Raw genomic sequence first — 27,307 nt, 5'->3', positions numbered from 1 at the left:
ATAAGAATATAAAATTTATCAGTGCTAGAGCGGAATTAAGACCATGCAACCACTGTCAGTTGTATGGCTTTAAATACATTCCTTATCCTCTCTTAAACTTGGTTTACACGCATACTATGGATATACCTTCCTCATACAAGGAAAAGACAGTTCATACTTGATTCTGTGCTGTATCTGCATACTGCTTATAAATGTATTTATTAATTCATTATGCACTCAATAATTGGGTCATTGGTATTCTGAATGCTTCATATTGTGCAGAAATATTTGGTAGATTATTACCTAGGTTGGACACATTTTGTTTTTCCATTTAAAATAATGCAATAAGGTTCCCCACCCCCATTGAAAAAAAAAGATCATCTGATTAGATTTCTACACTGAGGCATGCCTGAATATGGAAGGTACTTAGCACTGTCTTGGACACGTGACTTCCAATAAATGGTAGCTAATATGACCAATAGTTTTACTAATACTTTAGTTTCAGGAGGTTATTTGGTACAAAAAATGAGTTAGCTGATTCACCTCCCTGGGTCTTGGTGTCAGCCCTGTCAACAGCTACCAACCCATGGACTTTTCTCTAGGGCTAATTCGGGAACAGAAAAGGGCTTCTGTGGTTTTGGTGGTCAAGTTCAATATCAACATTCAGAGGTGGCCTTGTTAGGAAGACGGTGCCTCTGTTTGCTGAGTTCTTGTCCTGTCGCAGTTGATTTGGGGAGAGACTGGAATCTCTGTGGCTTGTGAAGAATGTGATTAATGCTTTGCTTTAGAGATGGATGACATGTTTCTTCCTGGCTCAGATGGTATTTTCCAGTTGTTGAGCCGCGGAACTCACAGTACATGTGGAATTAGAACCCCTGAAACTTCCACCTCAGAGAATAGATTAAAATATATTCTAGTAGATTGTCCCACAGTGGGGCCAATCCCCCTGAGGCTCAAGATAGGCATCTCTTGACACCTTCACTCTGAAGCTGGTGCCATGTAATAGGCTGCTTCTCAGATCCAAACTCATTTCCAGAAGCTCTCCAACGGTCGTGGAAGAAAGACACTCTTGTCTTGCTGGGAGAGCTTCTCTTCCACAACCTCCATGTCTATCTTTCTCTCACTGTCTCACGACATTGCCCCTCAAACCTTCCTCTGCCATGTAAACTTCCCAGATTAGACAAGCCAGGCATCTGTCCATGGGTTGTGAAACAAAGCATCATAGAAGCATCTTTTGTTCATTCTCGAACCACCAAACTCTCTGTGAACAGCAGGATGTGGCAATTGATTGCACCCCAGAAATGAACTGATATCCATTCTCTTCGGTAGGATAACGGAGAAGCAGATGGTACACATTCATTTCATTTTCACACCTCTTAAGTGCCAGGCCTGGTGCTAGATGCTGAGGATAGGTCTGTGCACACAGCAGACAAAATCAAGCCTTAGACCAGTTGTCTTCGAGGAAATAGAAAATAAGCAAGCAGACAAAGTAATATTAGAACACCGATGCTAAGAAGAGAGGAAACAATGGTGCATGCTAGAGCTAGCTCTCGCGTGTGGCTGTTGGGTACTGAGCACATGGCTTGTCCAAACTGAGATAGGCTGGTAAGTGTAAAATACACAGCAGATTTCAAAGACTTAGCACGACAAAAAGAACGTCAAATAGCTTAACAATACTTTGTTTACAATTTTGATTACATGTTGAAATGATCGTATCTTGGGTAGGTCTCAATAAAATGTCATTAACGTTAATTTCACCTGTTTCTTTTTGTTTTAAAGTGTGGCTCCTAGAACATTTGAAATGACGTGTGCCTCACATCTGTAGCTTGCATTCTATTTCTGTTGAATGGTGCTGTTCTGGAGAACATGGGCAGGGATGGGGGCTTTCTGTTTTGGACAGGGTGTCCAGGAAGGCATCCCTGAGGAAGTGGCACTTGAAGCTGAGACCTGAGAAATCATGGGAAGAAGACCTGAAAGGTGGTGGGGAAGAGCTTGGTGGATCTGACAGAAACTCACGGGGCAGAAATTAAGTGAGAGGAGGGAGAAGATAAGATAAGGTAGGAGAGGGAGAGTGGGCAGGAGCCAGACCAAGGAGGAGATTGTAAGGAGCTTGGATTTCATTCTGAATGCAATGAGGCATCACTTTAAAAGCAAAAGAGCCAGCTGGTTTCAATCAAGGCAGCAGACTGACAGCTTGTGGTATTACAGTTGGAGCTCGAGGGACTGCTTTTAGGGAGTGAGGACTTCCTGTGAGGGCATCATTGTTATATAAAAGTCCAACCATGGCTGTCTTATTTGAATCAGGCTATTGAGACTGCCCACTTTCCCCTCCTATTCATAAAATAATGAACAGTGGAAACTGTGGTCGTCAGTGTTCTAAGGCTATTTGTCAAGCTTTGTTTCTGTGTTTTACTTTTTAAATTATTTTTTTCGTTTTTATTTTGCACAGTGCTTCAAACCAGATGCCCTGTTACTAATAGCTGGGGGAGATTTTGAGGATCAGCTCAGAGAGGAAGTGGTCCAGAGAGTTTTTCTTCTCCTCTATTACATCATTCATCAGGAAGAGATCTGCTCTTCAAAGCTCAACATGAGTAATAAGGAGTATAAATTTTACCTACACAGCCTTCTGAGCCTCAGGCAGGATGAAGACTCCTATTTCCTTTCACAGAATGAGATGGAAGACATCCTGGCTTTTACCAGGCAGTACTTTGACACTTCCAGAAGCCAGGTAAGAAAGTCAAAATAGCTAACTGGCTCTGCTGCTAAGATACAGTCTCAGAGCATGAGTTTTTAGTCCCTTGTTTTTTACTAAGATACTCAGAAACTTCTAAGAGAGGTAACTATTTGTGATTTTTACTTATGGGATGTTAGGTGATGTAATTTAAAATTCTGAGTCTAAAGGGGGAAATGTAATGACTAACCAGTTGTCAGATGAGTTTTAGCCAGAAGCTGGGAGGGTGGGGGGGGGGTGGGTGGATGGGCAGGCAGGCCGGGTGACAGGATAGCTCTGTTCTGAGTCCCCTGGGCACTAAGGTGAGTGTGACTCATGGCTTTTCATCAGTCTCCAAGGACTGAACTGGCGTGGTGAGAGCAGCGTGCCTATTCGCCTTGCCTTTTGACCAGGGAGGGAGAAGGCAGTAAGAGTTTGAGAGAGATTAATTTATAATTAGTTACTTCCCTGAAGGTGCAGCTTGCAAATAGCATTATTCATGACATTCAGCACAGACGGTTTCCCTTTTGTGGCTTTTGATTGGTGCTGCATATGTATGTTCAGGGGTCTCAGGTGTGTTTCTTCTCTCACAGCTCCCACTATTAGGAACTGGGCACCTTGCTACCGTCATTACTATTCCAGCAAAAGCTGCCTTTCAATTACCTTTTTGCTTTCTGCTTTGTGGTGGGAAGTTTGAGCTGATAAAATTCTCTGAACAGAAGGAGTTTTTTTGAGCCCTATTTTCTTAAAGAATTAATTGAGGCACCACCAGCACATTTTGAAGTGTGTGAGGAAATGTGGTTTTTTTGTTTTCTCTCTCTCTGTCTCTCAAAGTATTCATTGACATGTGTCTTAGTCTGTTTGGGCTGCTGTAACATAAATGCCATAAACTGGGTGGCTTTTCAACAACAAGTTTATTTCTGACTGTTCTGGAGGCTGGGAAGTCCAAGATCAAGGCACTGGGCAGATTTGGTGTCTGGTGAGAGGTGAATTTTGGGTTCATGGAAGATCACCTTTTCATTGTGTCCTCATTTGGTAGAAGGGGCCAGAGAGCTCTTATTGAGGGTCTTTTATTGAAGGGCATTAATCGCTTTCAGGAGGGCTCCACCCTCATGACCTAATTACCTCCCAAAGTCCCCATCTCCCAATAGCATCACTTTGGGGGTTAGAATTTCAAAATGTGAATTTTAGATTGGGCACAAAAATTCATTCTATAGCAACATGTATTGATGAATTTGATTCTTGCCCTCAGTTCTGGCTTCTAGGAGTTCAGAGGTGTCTGTGCAGTCATGCTGCAGCTTAACGCCAGAAAACATATCCTCCAGTTTGCTGTACATAGGTTTAATTTCTCTTGTTATTGGCAGAACAAATGGAGTGACTACAAGGATGTTGTGGATGTCACCTTAGTAACTCTAATTTCATGAATCTCAAAATTTGGCCATATTTCTTTGTTTCTATTTCCAAATGAGAAAATGGAGTTCCTTTATAGAATTCAGTTTTCTATGTAGATAAGGAGGTGTGCCTACACAGAATTCCCTCAGTGCAACGTCTGTATGGTATGAGATCAGTTCAAATTAGCCACTAGGTTTTTAGTCATCCTTTGTGTTACTGTCTTTTGATAAAGATTAAATGCAAATGGAAAGCCAGTACTCCAAAGCAGATGGAGTGTATATATTCAATACAGATTTCTGGTTATCTAACGCATACTGCACATACCTAGGCTTCCCAGTGTGTGTGTGAGATTAAACATTCCTGGAACAGAAAAAAGTAATTCAGTATTGTATGCAGACCCTTTATTCATCAATTCAGTCAAGTTGAACTGAGCTACTGATAAGTCATAACCCTAAACTAGGCCTTAGGACAACTATCTCCTGGAGGACACTACTGTCCTCTCTAGTTCCTGGGAAGGGGCCTGTGGCCCATTCACTTGGGCTAGGATTTCTCTACCAAGACAGTCAGTCCAGACTTTGGCAGGAGGCCCGTTGGCACCTCACTGCAGGCTGCTGCTGTCTTTGACTAGAGAGTGTGAGGTCACACGAGGTGCTGGCAGACCAGCCCCGCATGACTCTTTCCAGGTCTTGGTTTGCATAGGACTCAACCTCCGTTGGTCAAGCCACTACCAGTAGCTCCAAGTGGGCTTTAACCAGATCCCCAAGAGAAACAACTTTATACCGTCATTCCCTAATCTAGCCACCCTCCCAAATAGTCGAGAATGCAAGCATCCCTCTCTTTCTTTATTCCCTTTTGTCCAAACTACTCTGTTTTGTCTTCTTGACTCCAGCTCTTAATGCACCCACATCCTCCATTCTGTCCACGCCTTTGCTATCTCCATGGTAAATGAATAGTGATCTGCACATGGTTCTCCACTAGTCCTGCCTCTTATACAGAGGATGTGTACTCATGACAAGGGCAAGAGTCTCCTTGAAGAAGAGACATCTTTAAGGGGATAATGGAAACAGTTAGAAATTGAAGACCAATGGGGAGTTTGAAAATTCAGTGTCATGTCAGATAAATGAATTTTTACCAAATAGAGTTCCATCTGAGACTGGGGAATGATGGTTGTTGTATTCCCACAGACAAGTCAATCCTCTTTTAGATGAAGAACTATTTCTTGTCTTTGGGGGAAATCCTAGAGATGTTTTAATCAGAGTAACTTCAGAGGTTAAAATTTTCTTTTTACTTTGTCTGTGATTTCAGTGTATGGAAACCAAAATGCTGCAGAAAAAATCTGGAATCCTAAGCAGCGATGGTGCTGATGAAAATACACTTCCTCAGTTGGCAGCGACAGTCATTGCTTTGTCTCTCCAAGGTGTTTGTCTAGGGCAAAGAAGCTTGCCTTCCTCAGGCTATTTATTTATTTTAATATATTTTCAGTTCCTTGAATAGCACAAATACTCTCCACTTATCAGGTAAGAATGCTTTTGGTGAATTCAACTTCCAAGTTACACCTACTAAATATAAACTGCACAAAAAAAAAACAAGGGCTGAAGTATGGCAATGACTGAATTTGTTCAGGCATGTTTTAAATAGCATTTTTTTCTCAGCATATAGTAAGACAGCCCAGGGGGCCTTTTCAAGGCAAACATGCTATGATATCTATGTGGTGATAAGGCAAAAATATTGCATTCAATTCATTTTAGCAGGGATGATGAAATTATAGATGGAGAGTCAAAGGGAGAGATTTTTACAATCTACCACTAGGACTAAATGAACATTTTCCTCTTTGGGACAAAGTGCTGGGCCAGGGGTGACAAAGTATTGCGTAGAAGGGAAAAATAGAGTATTCCAATTGGTGTAAGAGGCTTGATAGCAGTTTGTTTGTCGTCATAAAAGTAAGTCATCTCATTTTAAATAAAAGTACTGTGTAAAATATGCATTGTGGCTACATTCGTGACTGCCGCCTTTCAGGGATCTGAGATAAAATGAGACGTCAGGAATGGAATCAGAACGTCCATTTTCCACATTTCTTTGTACTCAACAAGCCTTGAAGAGTGAAATGACTTATTTTTTTTTAATCTGTATCAGCATGCCCTGCTTTGCACACCAAGGGGACCGGGTGTGTCACAATAGCTGGTACTGCCAAAACACTTCCTCCTGGGAAGTCACAGCATAGAGCAGAGATATAAAGTTTCAAAAGGACCAGCAGCAGACTCATGATCTAGTTACATCTTCCAGTTCTAAAAGGGATCAAGAGCTAGGCGTCACACAGTTCCATGCAGAACTTCCTCTGATTGGTTTGTCCAACACATGAAATGACAGATGTGTCTTCCTGCAATTCGTTTGTATTTTCTTTAAGAAATGAAAGAAAGAAACCTTCATTAAGATAAAAGTTGAAGTACAATTAAATCATGTTACCTAGGTGTCATAATTAGGAAATAGGCCAGGGAAAAGGATGCTATGCCGAGAATGATTTTGACGTGGGAAACGGGAATTGTGAAATTCAGATTTCGAGTGATTGAGTGTGAGCAGTCCAGTTTTTGTTTCAACTTCAGGAATGCAATGATTCCACTTTTCCAAGAATGTAAAAATGTGCGCCACTGGAAGGCTCAGTCACTCTAGAAATAGGACGAGTCATCAGACTGGAATACAGAACATAGTTAGAGGCCAGCTGTCCTGTAAGATCCAAGCAGATTGTCTAGATATTGATCATTGTGGACCCTGGTTTAAAAAAAATCACATAATTGTTCATCAGAGGTATTCAGTATCACCCATTTGGGCAAAACTCAGCCACTTTGCATTTGAGAACTCAGAAATCCGTATCAGAGCACCATTCCATCTCAGTACAATTAGATCCTCATTCCAGATAAAATTTACTGCCACTGATTGTGTTTTTGGATAGGAGAGGGGAAAGTATGCTAGTTTTAAGTGTGTTGTAAAATACGTTTTTATTATAGATATTCTCAAACGTAAACAAAAGGAGAAACACTAATATAGTGAAACCCCAGCTACACAGTCTCCTGCCTCAACAATTATCAGCAAGTGGATAATCTTGTTTTACATTTGCCTCCCTTCTCTCTCATTACTTATTTTGAAACAAATAATACATCTGTATATACTTCTGTGTGAATCTCTGAAAAGGATTTTTTTAAAAAAGCATCTATTACCAATATCACAGCTAAAAAATTAATGGTTCTTTAATATCATTTTTAAAAAACCCTTTCATGTTCACATTTTTCTGATTTAAAAATGTTTTAAAACATTTTTATTGAACCAGGATCCAATAAAGTCCATAAAATTGTCAGTATGACTCTGAAGTCTTTTTTATAGGTGTTAACGCCCTTCCCCTCCACCCTTATCTTCTTTATTTTGTTGCAAATTTTTTGTCAGAAGAAAAAAGGGATTGTTTTATCCCATCTGGCTTTTGTTGACTGCATTCCTATTCATTTAACATGTGTTTCTATGCACTATGTTTCATATATGTTGATTTTTTAATTTCATTTTTTTATTGAAGTGTAGTTGATTTACAATGTTAATTTTAGGTTGCATATTGATTTTTATATGTAGAGGCTTGGATACTTTTAGGTTATTTATTTATTTGGGGGTACCATCTTAGAGTTGGTATCTCCCATCAATGGCACAAAACATCTGCTTGTCTCTTTCCGAGAAGTTATAAGCTATGGATGTTCCTCACCTAGATGATGAATTGTTTGGGGCTTACCCAATGGTCATCTTCCAAATCTCTGTTTTTCATTAATCAGTATAATAAGTCTATGGTGGAAAACCTTCCCCTCACCACAATTTCATTTTACTGAGGTTCTTAAAGGAACGTGAGGATGCATTCTTGATTCTTTAGTTTACTACTTTTCAAAATAATAACATCTTTTCCTTGCATCCTTCAAAGAAGAATGATGAGCTTGTCTTTTTATATCACTATGATTTCTTATCTCTCAATCTATTGCCTTTACTGTCTTCCTGGTGTTCAGATTGTTCTGTCTTTGACCAATGGAATCTCATTCAAGGTGGCTCTAAGTCCTCTTCACAAAACCTTAAAACTTTTCGTATCCTAACCCTTGATCTCCAGTTTAAGATATTCCAGGTTCATCTTGTACATTTTCTGCCTACATCTGGGATAAGTTATTTCTCCAAATACTTTTGATTTTTATATAAATCAGTTAATCAAACTTTTCTCTAACTGCTTTTGGATTTTGAGTTACAGTTAAGAAATTTCCCATTTTCCTAGGTTGTAGAGGAAGTTAACTGAGTTTTCTTCTAGTGCTTCTATGTTTGCATTTCTGACCCCCTTAGGATTAATTCTGGTGCATGTTGTGAGGATTAGATCCAGTTAATTTTTTCTATATGACTATGCAGTTTTCTTTATACCTTTGATGTAAAATGCAATGGAAATTATTTCCTCCATTGATTTGAGATGCTGCTTTTGCATACTAAAAGGATAAATGTAATCAGGTCTATTTCTGTTTTCTATTGTGTTCTTTTGGCCCACTTGTCTATCCATGTACCAGTACTGTGCTGTTTTACTTTAAGGGCTTTATGGTATATTTTACTTTCTGAATAGAGCTAACCTTCTTCACTGCTCTTCTTTCCAGGGTTTTCTTGGTTTGTTCATTCTTCCTAACAAATATCATGTAACTATTAAGCTCTGAGGGGAAGACCCTATGATAATTTTATTATAATTACAAAAAAAGTTGTAAATAACTTATGAGAAATGACATTTATAAGATGTTGAATTTTTATATGCCCTAATATGTCTTTCCATTTGTTCATGTCAACATGTGTGTTTTTGTAGAGTGTCCCTCACATAAGTTTTAGAAAATTTTGGCTACATTTATGCCTAAGCATTTCACTTTCTTTTTGTCTCTCTTAACTGAGGTCCTCTGTTTCATTATAGCTTCTAACTGGTCTTTGCCTATATAAAGTTTAGTGGTTTTTTAGATTAATTTCATAAATTGAATAAAATATAATTATTTTATTCTTTCCATAATTTTTGTTTATTTGTTTGTTTTTAACTTTAGGGGGGAGGTAGTTAGGTTTATTTATTTATTTATTTATTTTTAATGGAGGTACTGGGGAGTGAACCCAGGACCTCATGCGTGCTAAGCATGCACTCTACCATGGAGCCATACCATCCACCCTTCTTGCCATAAGGGTTTTCAGATATATAATTATACCATCAACAAATAGGTATAGTTTTGCATCTTCTTTTTTAATTCATGTGTTCCTGTTTTCTCTGTCATCTAATTACATTGGTTAATAACCCCAATAAAATGGTAAATATTTTGAGGATGGTCTGCACCCTTACATGTTTTTGACTTTGAAAGAAAAGCTTGTAGTGTTTCTTCACTGAGTTTAGAGAACAAATGATAAATAAATTTGCGTTTTTTATATTAACTCACCTATTTACATTCCTAGTGCTCTTCATTTCTTCCTATGTAGTCAACTTACCATTCAGGTCATTTCATTTGATGTTTCTTGTCAGGCAGGTCCACTACTGGTAAATTTTCTCATTCATTGCTCATCTGAGGATAATTTTATTTCACCTTCATTTTTGAAACAGTGTTTTGTTGGATATTAAATTCTTCATTGACAGGTTTTGTTTTGTTTTGTTTTTTCTTTCAGGATTCTTATTCCATTACTTTCTGGCCTCCATTGTTTAGATGGGAGGTCACAATATTAATTGTATTAATATGTGATGAGTTATTCTTCTGTGACTACCTTCAAGATATACCAACAGTTTGACTATGTCTGGGTGTGGATCTTTTATATCTATCTTACTTGATGTCTGATGGACTTCTTCAACATGTAGATTAAGGTTTTTACATCAAATTTGGAAAGTTTTTAGCCATTATTTTCTCCATTTTTTAATTTTCTGCTTCTTCCTCTTTGTCCTCTCTCAGTGACTGCCATTAAATACAGGTCAGTATACTTGCTGCTTTCCGCAGGTCTCTGAGACTTGTTCTCTTTCCTCCTTCTGTTCTTCATATTGGATTACTTCTATTAATTTATCTTCATGTTTGATAATTCTTTCTTCTACCATCTCAATAAGCTGTTGTACTCTAGTAAATTTTTCATTTCACTTATTCTGTTCTTTAACTCTACAATTTCCATTTGGACTTTTATATAACTTTTATCTGATTGAAAATTCCTATTTGTTAATTTATTATTGTCATCCTTTAGTTTCTCAAGTGTTATTTTCTCTAGTTCCTTGAACATACTTGAACATAATGGCCGTTTTGAAGTCTGCTGAATCCAACATCTGGGAATACTCAGAGATATATTTCTTGACTGCTTTTTTTTATCCTGACTCTGGGGCACACTTTCCCATTTCTTTGTAGGTCTCATAACTTTTTGTTGAAACTGGTCATTTAAAATAAAATATTGTAGTAACTCTAGTTTGTAATTTTTCTATTACTGTGGTAACATTTAGGAAAATACCAGAGATACTTTTTTCACAAGTAAGAAGATAAATAAATCCAAAGAAATTCACCATTATATTCAGTTATTCTCTGTATCAATTAATTTTTAAAAGCCTACAGCTGTACCAAGGGAAACAAAACTGCGATCTATAAATTGACAACCATACCACAATAGCATTAGAAAACGAGGTTTAGTTTGTCCCCACAATCTCATTCCTTTTCAATTCCTTTCTCTTTTCTGTGTTAAACATTTAAGGGGAAAATAATTTGATTGGCTTTACATTAAAGTTATAGTTAACCTACTAAGGATGTATAGTGCCAAGGAAATAAATTTTCTAAGAATTAATTCAGTTTCATCTCTTGTTTACATTTTTATACACCTAGACAAAGAATTAGTTGACTTACCAGAAAGCACTCCTTTTATGGAATTACTCATTTCATCATGGTTCAGCCCTAAAGCTTAGCCAAGATCTTGTGAAGGAATCAATATTCATGTGAAGTATAAATGGTCTTTATTCTTGTTCAGAATAAAATCTTGACTTTTCATTAGAACTTAGAAAAATTTGCTTAGTAAAATGTCTATTCTGTGGCCATCTGAAATAGTGGCTATTCTGAAACTGGCCTGTCTTTATTCTGTGTGACACCAGATTTTGTATGAAATTTCTAGAACTAGACCAACTCCTCAACATTCTCTGGACTAAAAGTACCTGTATCAGAAAAGATAAAATCCATCAACTTCAAAGGGAACAAAACAACCCAACAGTCCATGATTGGGACTACCCTCATCTATCTGTATCCATGGACCAAGAGTCAGAAGATGCTCCAGCTTCCTGGGATCAGGTATTGTCATTATTCCTCTTGTACCATCATTTGCCACTGAGAAAAGAAGTAGCTGTGACAATTCTGTAAGAGTTGTAGAAAACTTAAGGGGTAATGTGTATTTCCTTAAATGTAAAAAATATTCTAGTTCCACAGTGTGGTCAGGTTTTTTTTTTTTTTTTTTCTTTTACAAGTGAAGCTTTGCAGACATAAACTTGAGGCCAAGCTATTTAGGAGAATGATATATATATACTGCTCTTTTGTCAATTGGGTCCATATTGAAGGCATGAATAATTAATTCAGCAAATATATTTGAGCATCTACTATGTGAATCACCATTGTGGGCACAAAGGGTAAAGTATTGAACAAAAACAGGAGCAATGGAGCCAACAGGGCAGTAGGAGGCTATGGACATAATATAAAAACTTCCAATGATGCATGAACACTTTGAAGTTAGGTTGGATTATGAAGAGATTACTTTGGGTTGTGAACAACAGAAGAATATTTGTATCTACTGAGAAGGTTTTGGAGGAAAGATAATATATGAGCCTATTTATCTCCTTATTTCCTGAAGTTGTGTTCCAAAGTACATTCACTGGTCTACCTATGTAATTCTTGGAAAGGGGTGTTCTGGTCCATTCTGTTTGGGAAAACTGGAGATGTATATTGCACTGTAGCATATTAAAGTGTCTGGGGAGGTCCTTTCATAAATACAATTTTTTAGTCTTATTGAATCAAGTATTTTTCAAACGCTGACTATAGAAACTTTCCCTGCCTGGATAATTTAAGATCTTGAAAAATTGATATTCCATGATAATGGCTTACATTGATTGAGTCCTTTCTATCTGTTGGACACTGCATAATTTCATCTGCAGTTCTTCATTTAATTATCACCAACAACTATATGAGATTAGGTTATATGCATCCTACAGATGAGAAAATTGAGGCATGGAGCTAAAAAGTGGTTCCTTAAGGTCACAGAAACTAAGGGTCTATACATAGGTTATCTGATAGCATATTCTGTGCTCTTAACAACTATGCTATTGTTTGAGAAGTGTTGATTTAAAGAAATTAAAACTATTTTTGTCATTTGTATTTTGGATGAGGTAATACTCTTATTAAGCATAATCTGTATTTTAAAAGAGCAAAATTTCTTACATATTCCTAACAATATTGAAGGTTGTTCCTGCAAGTTTTGAATACATGATTGGACAGTATCACATATTTTTCTTACTATATATTTTAAAAGAGTGAACTTCTGTTAATTATGCTGTATATAAAAGGCATCAATTAAAATTGATTCTTTCAAACTCACACTTAGTGTATTCAACTGAAGGTAACAAGAGTTGATGCCTATATGAATCCTTGTTTGTAAAGTCTCCTTTAATGTTCCTTCAGGGCCAGCTCTTAGGAAGGGAAGACATTTGTCTGATGGAGACCCTATTTGCATAAAGAGTATAAGGTTATTTCTTAAAATGTAGGGGTATTTAAGGCATACACCTTCTACTTAAGGCATACATCTTCTAAGAACAGTAATAATCATTTCCTGTGCTGACTATGAAAAAGAAACAGAGCAACCCCTTTCTCAGTCCTTCTCTGTTTCAACATGTCACTTTCTTTGTGGATCTTGAGGGGACCCTTAAGGTAGGATATTAAATCTGAAGATTCTGCATATATTATTTAGATCAGTGATTCTCAAAGTGTTGTCCGTGGACCAGCAGCTCAGCAGCACCCGGGATCTTGTTGCAAATGAAAATTCTTAGGGCCCCCTCCCAGAATCTACTGAATCATAAACTCTGATTGTGGAGTGAGGCACTCTGACTTTTAACAAGTCCTCTGAGTGATTATCAAAACTCAAGTTCAGGAAGCAACACTTCAGAATATGTGTGGAAAGTTTCCCCGGAAGTCTGATGACATCAACACAAGTGTGCAAGTATACTGAAGTTTTATGGAGATGAATAAAGATAATTTTAAAGATTATTGGCTGGAGATTCTAAATTTACATTCTGTTTCCTTTATTAAAAATATTTTGTGTACCAAAGTGTTATAGAATATGATTAATCACCTTTCAGGACATTTGTGTGAGTGATTTCAGAAGAAATTTAATACAATGACCTAAATGGCACAGGAGCAGCATGTAAGTATCAAGGACATAGACGCTTATGATAGAATAACCTTACTCTACGAGAAGGTATTCTCAGACTAGAAACTATTCAAATTCTTGACAATGAACAGGGAAAAGATGCATGGCATTACGTTCATGTTTATTTCTCCACTCTTTTATTTCCCGGGCATTTTTCAACATGAATATTTATTATGAAGGATTCTTCATCAAAATTTTGTTGTTAGTTTACCCTTATTGTTGTATTTTTAATGATGAGGTAATTATAGTCCACGAGTAATAAGTGGTGCAAAAGAGGATATTGTCTTGGGTGCAAATTTATTGATAAAAGGAAAAAAAAATCACAAATTTAGCTTTCTGTTATTGCTTCTTTTAGTGGAGAACTTTTGGAGTTCTTGCCCAATCCTTTACTGAGAAATGCCTTCCTGAGTCACAGGGCTGAGTCCAGCAGCCATATTTGAAGGGCATAATCCCCCCTCTTATCCTGGGGGCAAAACTGATGCGGCCCAATGAACATCTCATCCAAGAAAGCCCATCCATGGCTTGGCCAAACCAGGAATATTTATCAGGACTTGCAGACTCAATCCAATCTTAGGTTCTTGGACTGAAAGGTCACTTTAGAATTGGGGCTTATATGGCCATGTGTTTATTAAAAGAGAGAAGGCCAGACTGAAAGAAAATAGATTCCTGCAGTGGGAAACATAAAGGAGACAAGACTGAGCCCTGAAGAGATAAAGAAAAATATCTAATTCTAATTTTCCAGCTTCTGCTTGTGTTCCTCTTGAGATGTGCAATCCTTTTAATCTCAGACATCCCCTACAACCTTAATACATTCTCCTCTTGGTGTCTGCTGGTTTGAGTGGGTTGTGTTTTATGCAGCCAAACATTTCCTGACCAAGATTAAACCTTTTTACTCTTGGAGTCATCCCAAAGGAGTTCTTGATGGAAAAACCAGCACATGTGTCATCATTATTTTCTGATTAGTCATGTGCCTTTGTTAAAAGTTCCTACATTCTATAGCATGGCAACTCACAATCCTCATACGTCACTTTAAAAAAAATATTTTGTTGTAACTAAAAATCACAATGATTTGCACTGGGGCCGTCTTTCAGTAGAAGACAGCCATTCTGCTAGTAAAACTATACACCATTCTCATCCACATATTAAAACTATTCAGTGTAATTTTTGATACACAAAATGTCAGCGCATAACATGTCTAAGATGGACAAAGGCTTTGAGGTAGCTTTTAGGGACCTGTTTCATGTGTTGTTTGCTTATACTTATTCTCTCTCATAAATACACCTATTCAGTATGAAAAAATTGCAAAGATCTGAATCAAAATTAGTGAAATCAGTAGGCACTAATGATGATTCCAATTGCTCTTGTGGAGAAGGGATGTCAAGGGACAGAGGGAGCCATATCATTTAGTGTTTACACACTGGCTAACGACACAGCATTCACTTTTTAAAATATTACCTTTACTTTTATTGTTTTTGAAAATACATGTTGCCTACCCAGGCTTATTAAATCAGAGAGTATTAAAGACAATGATCTCCTTACCTTTAGAGTTCCTGTTTATCATATGAAATTTTAGCTTTGTTAACACAAAGACCCCCAACAAGAGCATCAGGGCTTCCTTAGGCTGCTGGTTAGAACATCATCCAACACATCATAAAACATAGTGCATCTTTTCAGAAAAGAAAAAAGTGTGCAAAACTTGTACTACATAGTACTCAAAATGACAGTGAGGTGCAGCTGACTTTGACCAGAGATTAAAAATAATCCTTGGGAATTATTCATGGACAAAAGGTTGCAGGGAAACACACATGGTAATGGCTCCATGTGTTGATGAGCCATTCCATTTAGTTCTGGCTCCTGCAGGACGGCAGTTGATGGGGAATTTGATTCACTGCTGAGGTTGGTAACCATGCATGTTCTTCCCTGGACAGACTTGCTTCTCTGCTGGGCAGTTGGTGGAGATATTTCTACAGAACAGGCTTTCCCCCATTTCTAAGGAGGACTTCAAGCAAATGAGTCCGGGAGTCATCCAGCAGTTGCTCAGCTGTTCTTGCCAGCGGCCCCAAGACCAACAAGCACAGCTGTCACCCACCACTGTGCAGAGTAAGTTCTGATTCTTCACTCAGAAAACGAATGCACAATATGTGTAATAATAATGGTAAAGGAAGGACACTTACCACACACCTGCTACTGTTCTAAGCATTTTACCTTTATCAACATATTTAGTCCTCACAACAATGCTACCAACTAGATATTATTACCCCCACTTTTGAGATGTGGAAACTGAGGCTTATAGTGTTTAAGTGACTAGTCCAGAGACACACAGCTGGTTAGTGATAGAGCGGGATTCAAACCCAGGCAAGCTGGCCCTGTGGTCTTTATTTTTAACCACCTATGCTATGCTACCTTTCAATTAATATTTTATATTTTGTGTATAACTTACATAAATTGATTTTGTCTCCTATATTTGACTCTGTCGTGGAAGTTGACATTGACCCCTATATTTGACTCAATTGTGGATCAGCTTAGCAGTCCATGGTTGAGAAGTGGCATGGTATAAAAGAAAGAACATCATTGTGGGGATCAGAAATGATGAGTCGAGTCATGCCTTCCATCTTCAGCCAACCCTGAGATCTTAAGCGTTCTCTATTTCCCAAGCCTGTTTCTTTCTCTGCACCATGGGGAAGCAGTGATCCTACAGGGCTTCCCATCCTTTCACACGGCAAGGCACATAGGAAAAAAATGCAGGCACATTGCGGTAAACCACAGAGGCTGCTCCAGGATGGAGGTGACCAGTGCATGGAGGTGCCAACCTCCCAAATGTGACTAAAAGCCCCAAGAAGTAAATGGATCAATATTCACACTCACCTGTAACCCACAGTATCATTGCAGTAGGTGAGCTGTACCATAAGACTTCACAGGGTACCAGTGAAGTTCCAATGGGATGATACGTACAGAAACATGTTCTGTGAATGTAAAGCACCTTTTATTTAAAAGACAAAAACAAAATGGTGGCCTAAGAACATCTATGATGGATAGTAAAAATATGACAGTTAACCATATTCTTTTTTTTCTTTTTTAACATTTTTTATTGATTTATAATCATTTTACAATGTTGTGTCAAATTCCAGTGTAGAGCACAATTTTCAGCTATACATGAACATATATATATTCATTGTCATATTTTTTCCTCTGTGAGCTACCATAAGATCTTGTATATATTTCCCTGTGCTATGCAGTATAATCTTGTTTATCTATTCTACAATTTTGAAATCCCATCTATCCCTTCCCACCCTCTGCCCCCTTGGCAACCACAAGTTTGTTTTCTATGTCTATGAGTCTATTTCTGTTTTGTATTTATGCTTTGTTTTGTTGTTGTTGTTGTTGTTTTTGTTTTAGATTCCACATATGAGCGATCTCATATGGTATTTTTCTTTCTCTTTCTGGCTTACTTCACTTAGAATGACATTCTCCAGGAGCATCCATGTTGCTGCAAATGGCGTTATGTTGTCAGTTTTGATGGCTGAGTAGTATTCCATTGTATAAATATACCACATCTTCTTTATCCAGTCATCCTTTGATGGACATTTAGGCTGTTTACATGTCTTGGCTATTGTAAATAGTGCTGCTATGAACATTGGGGTGCAGGCATCATCCTGAAGTGGGGTTCCTTCTGGATATAAGCCCAGGAGCGGGATTCCTAGGCCATATGGTAAGTCTATTCCTAGTCTTTTGAGGAATCTCCATACTGTTTTCCACAATTCCTGCACTGTACTATAGAGCTGCAGTCATCAAGACAGCATGGTATTGGTACAAAAACAGACATACAGACCAATGGAACAGAATAGAAAGCCCAGAAATGAACCCACAAACTTTTGGTCAGCTAATCTTCAACAAAGTAGGCAAGAATATACAATGGAATAAACAGTCTCTTCAGCAAATGGTGCTGGGAAAACTGGACAGCAGCATGTAAAACAATGAAGCTAGAACACTCCCTTACACCACACACAAAAATCAACTCAAAATGGATCAAAGACTTAAACATAAGACAAGATACAATAAACCTCCTGGAGGAAAATATAGGCAAAACATTATCTGACATACATCTCAAAAATTTTCTCCTAGAAGAAATAAAAGCAAGAATAAACAAATGGGACCTAATGAAACTTACAAGCTTCTGCACAGCAAAGTAAACCATAAGTAAAACAAAAAGACAACCGACTGAATGGGAAAAAATTTTTGCTAATGAAACCGACAAAGGCTTGATCTCCAGAATATATAAGCAGCTCATATGACTGAATAAGAAAAAAATAAACAACCCAATCTGAAAATGGGCAGAAAACCTAAACAAGCAATTCTCCAAGGAAGACATACATATTCTTTTATTTTTTATCCTTTTAATGTTTTTAATATATTTTTATTGAAGTATAGTCAGTTTATAATGTTGTGTCAATTTCTGGTGTACAGCACAATGCTTCAGTCTGTAGGAACATACATATATTTGTTTTCATATTCTTTTTCACCCTAAGTTACTAACGAGACATTGAATATAGTTCCCTGTGCTATACAATATACACTTGTTGATTAACCATATTTAAAATATTATACAAAGAGTTTAAAAAGGGAGAAATAAAAATTTTTGACAAATGTGAAAGATATCCACACCAAGAATCAAATAAATGAAAAAAATGTAAAACATCATAGAGAAGCTATCTTTCTTACACTGAACTACTAAAGATTAAAAGTAATAAAAACACACAAAATTGAAAACCAGGAGAGAGATGAGAAATAGGCTGTTGCTTATGCTGATGGAACTTGACTTTGTATAACTTTTTTGGAAAGTAATTTAACAGTCTATCCTGAAAGCCTAAAAGTGCTCCTAGTTTTTGAGCCAGCAGTTTTACCTACACTAATGAACTCATCTACAGAACAGAAATACACTTGAAGACATAGTAAACAATCTTACAGTTACCGAGGGAAAGGGGATGGGAAGGGATAACTTTGGGAGTTTGATATTTGTAAATGATAACCACTATATATAAAAATAGATTAAAAACAAGTTTGTTCTGTATAGCACATGGAACTATATTCAATATCTTGTAATAACCTTTAATGAAAAGGACTATGAAAATGAATATATGTGTGTATGCGTGTGCGCACACACTCACACACACAGACTGGAACATTATGCTGTACACCAGAAACTGACACATTGTAACTGACTATACTTCAGTTAAAAAAAATTTCTACCTCTAAAAAAAATAATAAAATATTACCATTGATCTGAGGGCCTTACATTTTTTTTTCAGAACTACTTTTCTTTCTCCTTGATGTATTCTGTGATGCCCATCACAGCAGAATTGTTCAGTTACTTATTTCTAACTTATAATGGATTCTGCAGCATCAGGTGTCTCATTAGAAGACTGTGAACTAAAACATGCCAGGTCTATGAGAGGGGAAAAGCTTCATTAAGAGTGAGCAGCTAAATAATTCAACAGCTTGTGGTCAGGGAGAGTGACTCAAAAATAGATGAGGGGGGCAGAACCGTGGCACCTGGGAGATTTTGTTTTTATGTTCCCTCTATCTGGCATGGTGTCTAGTAAGAGAGGCCATTCCAAAACAGGGTTTTGGACTGAAGATCCTTGAAAAAAGTTTTATTCCCCTTTTATCCTGTTTTTTTGTTTGTTTTTTTTTTTTTGTTTGGAGTGGGGAGGTAATTAGGTTTGTTTATTTATTTTTAATGGAGGTACTGGGGACTGAACCCAGGACCCCATGTATGCTAAGCATGCACTCCACCACTGAACTATACCCTCCCCCCAGTTTTCTGCTAACTTTTTGGGAGGTGGGGAGGTAATTAGGTTTGTTTATTTATTTTTAATGGAGGTACTGGGGATTGAACACAGGACCCCATGTATGCTAAGCATGCACTCCACCACTGAACTATACCCTCCCCCCAGTTTTCTGCTAACTTTTTGGGAGGTGGGGAGGTAATTAGGTTTGTTTATTTATTTTTAATGGAGGTACTGGGGATTGAACCCAGGACCCCATGTATGCTAAGCATGCACTCCACCACTGAACTATACCCTCCCCCCAGTTTTCTGCTAACTTTTTGGGAGGTGGGGAGGTAATTAGGTTTGTTTATTTATTTAATGGAGGTACTGGGGATTGAACCCAGGACCTCATACATGCTAAGCATGTGCTCTACCACTGAGCTATACCCTCTCCCCTTATTCCCCCTTTAATTAACTTCTAGGCCCTTCTAGGAAATAATCTTCTTGAGAAAAATCCAAACCAGCCATATTCAACTAAAGAACCTAGAAAAACATCACTGTCCTCAATAAAACATGTTGCATTCTATAACTAAAGAGAAAGGCTTGCATTGGCCTTTTGAAATTGTAGGAATGTAAGATGTCATAATTAAAAGAGAAAGCCACAAGAAGACATCATTAAAAAAAAACACTGTTCAGTCTGCTGAAACTCAACCCCTAAGTGTGACCTTCAGCTGAATCTCCAGGAAAGAATGTGATGGTTTCAGACCTATGCCAAGAAGCTGCTCAGAACTGCCTAAGATCTTAATTACAGGTCAAGTTCTGTTGTCATGTTGGGAAACATTTATATGGAACCTGACTCCAGTCAAGATGGCATGACGCTGTGTAGGGAACTGGGGTAAGTGAGCAGAGTCTGATGGCCACAAAAGTCAGTTTTCAGACTGTTCTTGCCACATAAGAGCAGGTAAAATCTGACTCACACATCAAAACCTAGAAAGATTTATGAGCTCTAAAGAAATGAACCATCCATTCTCTCTTTCAAAACCCCAGGACAAAGAGGAAAGTGAAAGAAATGAAGAACTTGAAACTTTGCCTTTTGTTTGGAAAATGTCAGCCGCTAATTTGTCCTTGTGAGTTCTCGACGCTTTATGATCTTTTGTAGCCACCATAAGAATGTGGCGACTTCGAACTTTATTAGACACCCAGGTGCTCATGTTTAAACCTCAAATGTCTTTAATTTATGTGTTAGTTGAGAAGAATGACATTCCTACTCAGAGTCTATTTGTGGAAGAGTGGGATATAAAACTTGGTTAAATATCTCCAGGGGTGTTTTTATAGCATAGGTATTTTTACTAAATTAGAGCACAATAAAACTTCAAGGCAGGTGTAGGATTATTCCAAAGTATTTTTTTATTTTTTTTAGCATGGGTAAAAATTAAAACCTTAAAACCTTCTATCCAATGTAGCACTCACACGCAGCAGCATGGATGGACCTAGAGATGATCATAAGTGAAGTAAGTCAGGCAGAGAAAGACAAATATCATATAATACCACTTATATGTGGAATCTAAAGAAATGATACAAATTTTATTTATAAACCAAAATAGACTTACAAACTAGAGAAAACAGACTATGATTACCAAAGGGAAAAAGGCTGGGAAGTTTAAAATAGGAGTTTGGGATTAATAGATACACAGTACTATATATAAAATAGACAGTAACAAAGTCCTACTGTACAGCACAGGGAACTATATTCAATACTTTGTAATAGCCTATAATGGAAATGAATATGAAAAGGAATTCATATATATGTATAAATGAATCATTATGCTGAATGCCAGAAATTGACACAAACTTGTAAATCGACTATACTTCAATTAAAAAAAAAGTTCTGTGTCTGCTAATCCCCAACCCCTAATTTATCCCTCCCCACCCTTTCCCCTTTGGTAACCGTAGTTTGTTTCCTTTGTCTGTGAGTTTGTTTTTGGTTTATAAATAAAATTTGTGCCTTTTTTTAGATTCCACATATAAGTGATATCATATGATATTTGACTTTGTCTGACTGACTTCACCCAATATGATCCTTTTAGCAGACACACATTGCTATGTGTGGAATGGATAAACAACAGGGGCCTGCTGTCTAGCACAGGGAACTATATTCAATGTCTTGTAATAACATAAAATGGAAAAGATGTATAATATTTTATTAATACACCATTTATTAATCATTAATAACATGTAATCTGAAAAAAAATGTATGAATGTATATGTATAACTGAATCACTTTGCTGAGCACCTGAAACTAACATAGAGAATCAGTGACCCTTTAATAACACAGCAGTCACAAACAATTTCACATGCCTCCCCATCGTATTACAAGACGGAGTCTTCTTGGCATGTTCGCTAGCAGAGGCGCCCACAGAGGGCTCTGGCCGTCTTTGCAATCTCCTTCTGACCTAGAATATGGCTACAGCACAGTGGCCGTGATGCTGCTGATGCTGGGCTCCAAGCTAGGGACAAGTCTGATCCTTTTCCACAGCTGAGGAGAGCTATGGGCTCATTTTACAGCTGTTTGTGGGCCTGGCTGTGGGGACACTTTCTGGGGATGTTCTGTTCCACCTCATCCCTCAGATAAGCTGCTCTTGTTCGCTTCGATGACATGTTTCTAATTTCTCATTACCTTTAGCCACTGGAGGTGTGTATGCACCATTTCACAGTGACTTGGATGCCTAGAGACAATGGCCTGTGTTCTCCTCAGAAATCAGTGTTATTTCCCCAAAGTCCTTGCAGGAGCAAAGAGATGATCAATCATAAAATTCACCATATTGCTCTTATTTTTGAAATTAAAAAAATAGGTGGTCAGATATAGATTCCTATTAAGAAAGCTTCAGGAAGTATACAGTCCGTATCTACAAGTAAAAATGAATCAACTGTAAGATGCACTTGTCTTTCTCCTGTTGCCTCAAGCCTCAAAAATTCCACTCTCTGCCCTTCTCTGCTGTCTTTTCTGCCCCAGAAGTTTGTATCTCCTCCTGTATCAGCTCCCTTGCAGGCTGGATTGTTGTTTGAGGTCCCTTATTAGGGACACAACAGAAAAGCCAGGGTGGGAGGAGAGAGTGGCAGGGTTATTTCTTCCCCACTCCCCTCCCTCTGGTACTTATTCTCGAAGCAGCTGATTACCTGCAATATTACTGCTCCCCAGCTCCACTTCTCACTGAGCTTCAGTAACATTGTTTCCAACCTCTGCCCTTTGCCCTTTCAGACCCAAGAGAGGTGATGATTTCCTGGGATTGCTCATTTCTGAGTGTCTCATTATTCCTCGTTTATACCCTTGACCCTGCCCACACCTCTGGTCATAGCACCAGCACTAACCTCTCTTCATCTGAACCATCAAAATGAATTTCTCTTTCTTGCCCAGCTATTAGCAGCTAGATTTCCTTTAAGAAACATGCAAACTCCAGGAAGCTGGCTCTCTGCTGGAGTCTTCTGAGGCTCTCTATTGATCAGAAATAAAAGGACTAGGACCTGAGATGCAAAAGAGTTCAGGGAGAAGGGTCTTCAGATGAGGTTACCTATTCCTTCTCAGATCGCTTATGATGGATAATGATGAGCAAATGATTTCCCCTCTCCTGCAAAGCCTGAGATGTTAAAATTTTCCACAAGCCCCTGGCAATTTCCTCCAGGGTCACTCTTGTTGCTTAGAGGCTCCATAGTTATTAGATTTTCTGAAAATTGCAAAGTGAGCATTGGAGAAATGAAACAAACCACTATTAGTCTTAATTTCCCTTGTAATCTAATTTTCTGGAAATATTTCAGGGCTTATTGGCTGGAGGCAGTGGCCCAAGCCTGTTTCTAGGTCACTGCAGTGGGTGCAGAGCTGATCACTGCCCAGGAACCTGGGATACAGCAACTGGATGGATCTTAAAGCTGCCTGGGTCTCCCCCCAGCAGGGGGAGCACACAGCTCAAGGCAGCAGGGGAAGACGTGGGTGAGTGGGACTGTCAGCTGGCCGTATAGAGACATATTACAGAAGGGAACTGAGCTGGGTTTCATTTAGAAGGCAGTCACTTTGAGGAAAGAAACGAGGACAAAAGTTTTTGGGAAGAGGAAGAAAAATGCAATACAATGTGGTGGACAGCTAGAAAAATCAGTGGTTCCTGAATATGGTCCAAGGCAAGTTTAAAGGACTACCCAGAAATGAGAAAATACTGCTGTCATGATTTCCTCTTTTAACTAGCTAAATTTACTCAGTTTTAAGATCGAGATTTTATCCTGTGGGGTTTTCTTCTGTTTTGTGACATTCCAGTGCCCTCTGTTTTGTGAAATGATGGTAATTACAAATATTAGGTGGGTGTCCTTCCATTTCTTTACCAAAAGAAAACGTTGACTAACATGGACTTGTTTTCAGTTATGTCCATAAACTCAATGTGTGTATGTAGATCTATATGGATACTCACACATGTACACGTATGTACGTATATGTATACATACTTGTGAATCTACATACATATTCATATGAACATATACACATAGTTCTTTTCCTTTTTAAAATGTAGTGCTCAGTAACATCCTAAATGTGGAAACCACTGTGCTATTCCCCAAAGTGTCTTCTCCTGGGGAGGCAATGTGATACACAGTGATTTCCTAGCTCACAAGAAATCATGAGGTCAACCAATGGAATGAGTCAACCAAGGGGATGAGTCAACTAGAGGAAAAGTCCTGAAGCTTTTCTAGTATCCTTTTGTGTCCCAGAGAGCTGACACTATAGCTAGGTATACAGGATGGAAAAGTCTTTCAGGCAGATTTCTTACTGATCTGAACGTTTATTTATTAATGTATTTATGTATTTATTTAATTGGAGTATTTTCCTTTTTTAAAATATATTTTTGTTTTTATTTATTTGTTTTGTTTTGGGGGCAGGTAATTAGGTTTATTTATTTATTTATTTATTTATTTTTGATGGAGGTGCTGGGAATTGAGCCCAGGACCTTGTGCATGCTAAACACACACTCTACCACTGAGTTATACCCTCCCTTCCTGAACATTTATTAAACCTTGTATTTAACTGCCAGGGGGGCTGGGGAGAGAGAATAAACCCCAGATGAAATGTATCTTTATATTGTTCTGAATGTAAAAGGCACTGGTTTGTTACAAAGCATTGCTGTGCAAATAGACACGGATTGAATTCCTGAGAAAAAAATTCAGCTAAAGGGCAAAGAATGTATGAAAATTTAGGCTACTTGCTGAAAAAAGCTTAGGCTATATTCTCCTTGTTAGTAGAAGCTATTCAAAGCTCTCCTCTCTTTTCTCACATCTTATTTGACCCCAGTTACATCACATACTAGATGTACTCATGGATGGGCTTTGAATGATTTCAGGTGTCATCATGGGGTTTCCTAGAATGGAAGTTGAATGTATTCCATGGTAGACCTACTAATTAATATTTAGGTCGTCAAAAGTTATGTCTTTCTGTCTCTCTCTTTTCTTTTTAGATTCTTGGTTTACGTAAGCAGGAAGCCTCAGAGCTGGGACAGTTCTATGAAAGCAAGGACCATATTTGGAAACTCTTGGGATTAATTGGAGGCATCCATGGATTTTTCTTGATAGAAAAATGTTTTATCTTTCTGGTATCACCAAGTGCTGAGGTATATTTAAAATCTTACTTATCTTTTGCTTGAGGGCATCATGATGTTGATCTTTTATTTCAGAACTACTTGTTCAAAAGGAATTGACATTGTGAGGTTGTCTATAAGGGATGGGGCTCTGATTTCTAGAACACACAGATGATTCTGACAGCTATAAGCCTGAGTGTTAATTTTTTAAACATCTGTTGCTGGCCCATTCATACACTTGTTACAACCTCCCTGGCTAGTTTAGACACAGGAGACCATTTCATGTCTGGGAATGAAGGGGTTTCAAGAGCTAGCTACCAATCTGTGTTTTGGATGTCTTTCCTAACCCAAAACACAGAAACAAGCAAGCAAAAACGTTGGGAAAAAATCCACAAAATTATGCATCGTTTTCTATCTTCAGGACATTTAAAATTATGAACACAAGAGGCTCAGGAATGGGAATTATGGCCCATCTTTTTATCAGTTTAAATAATTGCTTTCATTGTGCCTGTATTTGATCAATTTCTGCATATAAAATGAAACGTAAAATGCAATGTGGCTTATTTATAGATTTTTTGTTTCTTTTTGCTCTTATGCATTATCCTATCAGAAAATAGATTAACTGGTTGGGAGAGTGAAAAAGGTAAGCACTTGTGAAAAACTCTAGGAGACTAAAATAAACTTCTCTTACAAATCCTGGGGCTCAGCAGTCCTCATGGTTTTCCACGTATTCCCTGACTTTCTACTTGTTCACATACTATAAAATGTTTGGGCACAGGGCACACACATCAGTAGTCTTTTAAAATATCTGCATTTGTTGTTTACTATCTGCCCTAGGTTTTTCCAAAATTCTATTTTACGTGTCAAAAATGAGGTGGTTTTCTGGATGGATGGAGGGATGGTAGATGGATTGATGGGTGATAAAATACGAAATGTCCATGGTAGGAAATGGGGAGAGGATACCTGAGTGTTGACATCACAATTCTTTCAGCTCTTCTGTATAGTTGAAACTTTTCATTAAAAATAGATTTTAAACAAAATCCTGTAACTTTTTTCTGTTTTAATGAATCAGAGTTGTTCTTTGGCCTGGGACCCATGCTAGAATTCTGTAGTCATTCAGAAATTCGGAATGCCAGCTTCAATCCCAGTACATAGTCTAAAAGTTTAGGAACTTAACCTCCACAAAAGGAGTTCTAACCTAAATAAGTATAAAAAAATAAGATTCCCCATATACACAATAGACTAGTATACCCAGACTGGGAAAACTAAATTACACAGCCAACATATCAACCTGTGCATAATAATTAGAAATGTAACCAGATGGAAATGAGTGAAATAAATTCTGAGCATCTCCAAGTTAGAATTTTTTTCAGATTGTCCTTAGACTTGTCAGAAAACCTAAAATTAGTTTTAAGAACCTAATTTTAAGATGTATGATACTGGGTAAAATAAAAGGAATGGGAATATTTTAGAAGTTACAAGTACTTTAGTGGGTGGTTATCTTTCTCGAGATATAAATTTAGTAATTATGAGGTAAAATACAGTTTCAGTTATCATCCTTTTGGTATCTCCACCAGAAAGAATTCACAATTTTATTTTACAGTAAGTAAAAAAGACAGTAGAATAAAAAAAGACTGACTACCACTGTTTGAGCCTTTGTGAATCATGACTAGAATTTCTGAAGTTGTGTTCTTAAAGTATTCAGAATATGCGTGATTTTGGGGGCAGTCCTGTGCTTCTCCATTTTAGCAAGTGTTTATCCTGATGAAATTCTTCCCAGTCCTCATTTTGTGTCACCCATCACTTTGGCCAATAAGCAAAATGTTAAATAGAACCATGGAATTGATAAAGGCTGCACCTGTGTTCTTCTGGCTTCAGCAACTAATTTTAAACCATCCACATTCAGCAGGGTGTGTCATTGGTTATTGGGCATGTGGGACATTCCCACCACCTTGCATCCAAGCCTGAATTAAGTGACCAGTCAGGCAGAGGCAAATCTGCTTCCACTATCCAGTTGGTAGGTTATCGATCTGAAGTGTTCTACTGATTTGATTACCTTCTTTCCTTTATTCCTTGATAAATAGATGAAAATCAGTAGGCTAGGTGAATAGAATCCACTCCTGATTTGCCTATTCTTGACCGTGATAAATCCTGTTTGGAAAACTTTGCCAAGCACCTGCAAGCTGTTTCAAAGAGTGAAATGCATTTTCCACAGATTCAAGTTGCTGCTCTCTGCACCACTTTGAAACGTGTATAGATCAGATAGACATAATACACATATCCTTAATCACTGTGTTTGCACGCTTTCATAAACCAGCCAACCTTGAGCTCTTCCATTCTAAATAATCCTCAGTCATGACTAGGTGAGGCCAAATAAATGCTGAGCAAGGAATTAGTGCATCCAGGAG

General features: G+C 37.8%; 1 protein-coding gene across 1 annotated transcript in view; it reads left to right on the top strand.

Annotated features, from left to right (window-relative positions):
• Positions 1 to 2,434: 2,434 nt before the first annotated feature.
• The window catches only part of SLC39A12 (solute carrier family 39 member 12), a 63,786-nt gene continuing 38,913 nt past the window's right edge, over positions 2,435 to 27,307 (top strand). The window contains 9 exon segments of the mRNA XM_010967955.3: positions 2,435 to 2,707; positions 5,387 to 5,551; positions 5,553 to 5,598; positions 11,228 to 11,400; positions 15,451 to 15,622; positions 21,748 to 21,826; positions 21,828 to 21,916; positions 24,778 to 24,932; positions 26,809 to 26,916. Of these exon segments, the coding sequence (XP_010966257.1) occupies positions 2,567 to 2,707; positions 5,387 to 5,551; positions 5,553 to 5,598; positions 11,228 to 11,400; positions 15,451 to 15,622; positions 21,748 to 21,826; positions 21,828 to 21,916; positions 24,778 to 24,932; positions 26,809 to 26,916 (1,128 nt within the window). The 5' untranslated portion in view covers positions 2,435 to 2,566.

This window comes from Camelus bactrianus, chromosome 35 (genome assembly GCF_048773025.1).
Source record: "Camelus bactrianus isolate YW-2024 breed Bactrian camel chromosome 35, ASM4877302v1, whole genome shotgun sequence".
Taxonomy (NCBI): Eukaryota; Metazoa; Chordata; class Mammalia; order Artiodactyla; family Camelidae; genus Camelus; species Camelus bactrianus.
Note: the sequence above shows the minus strand (reverse complement) of the source record. Positions and strands in the feature narration are given on the sequence as shown.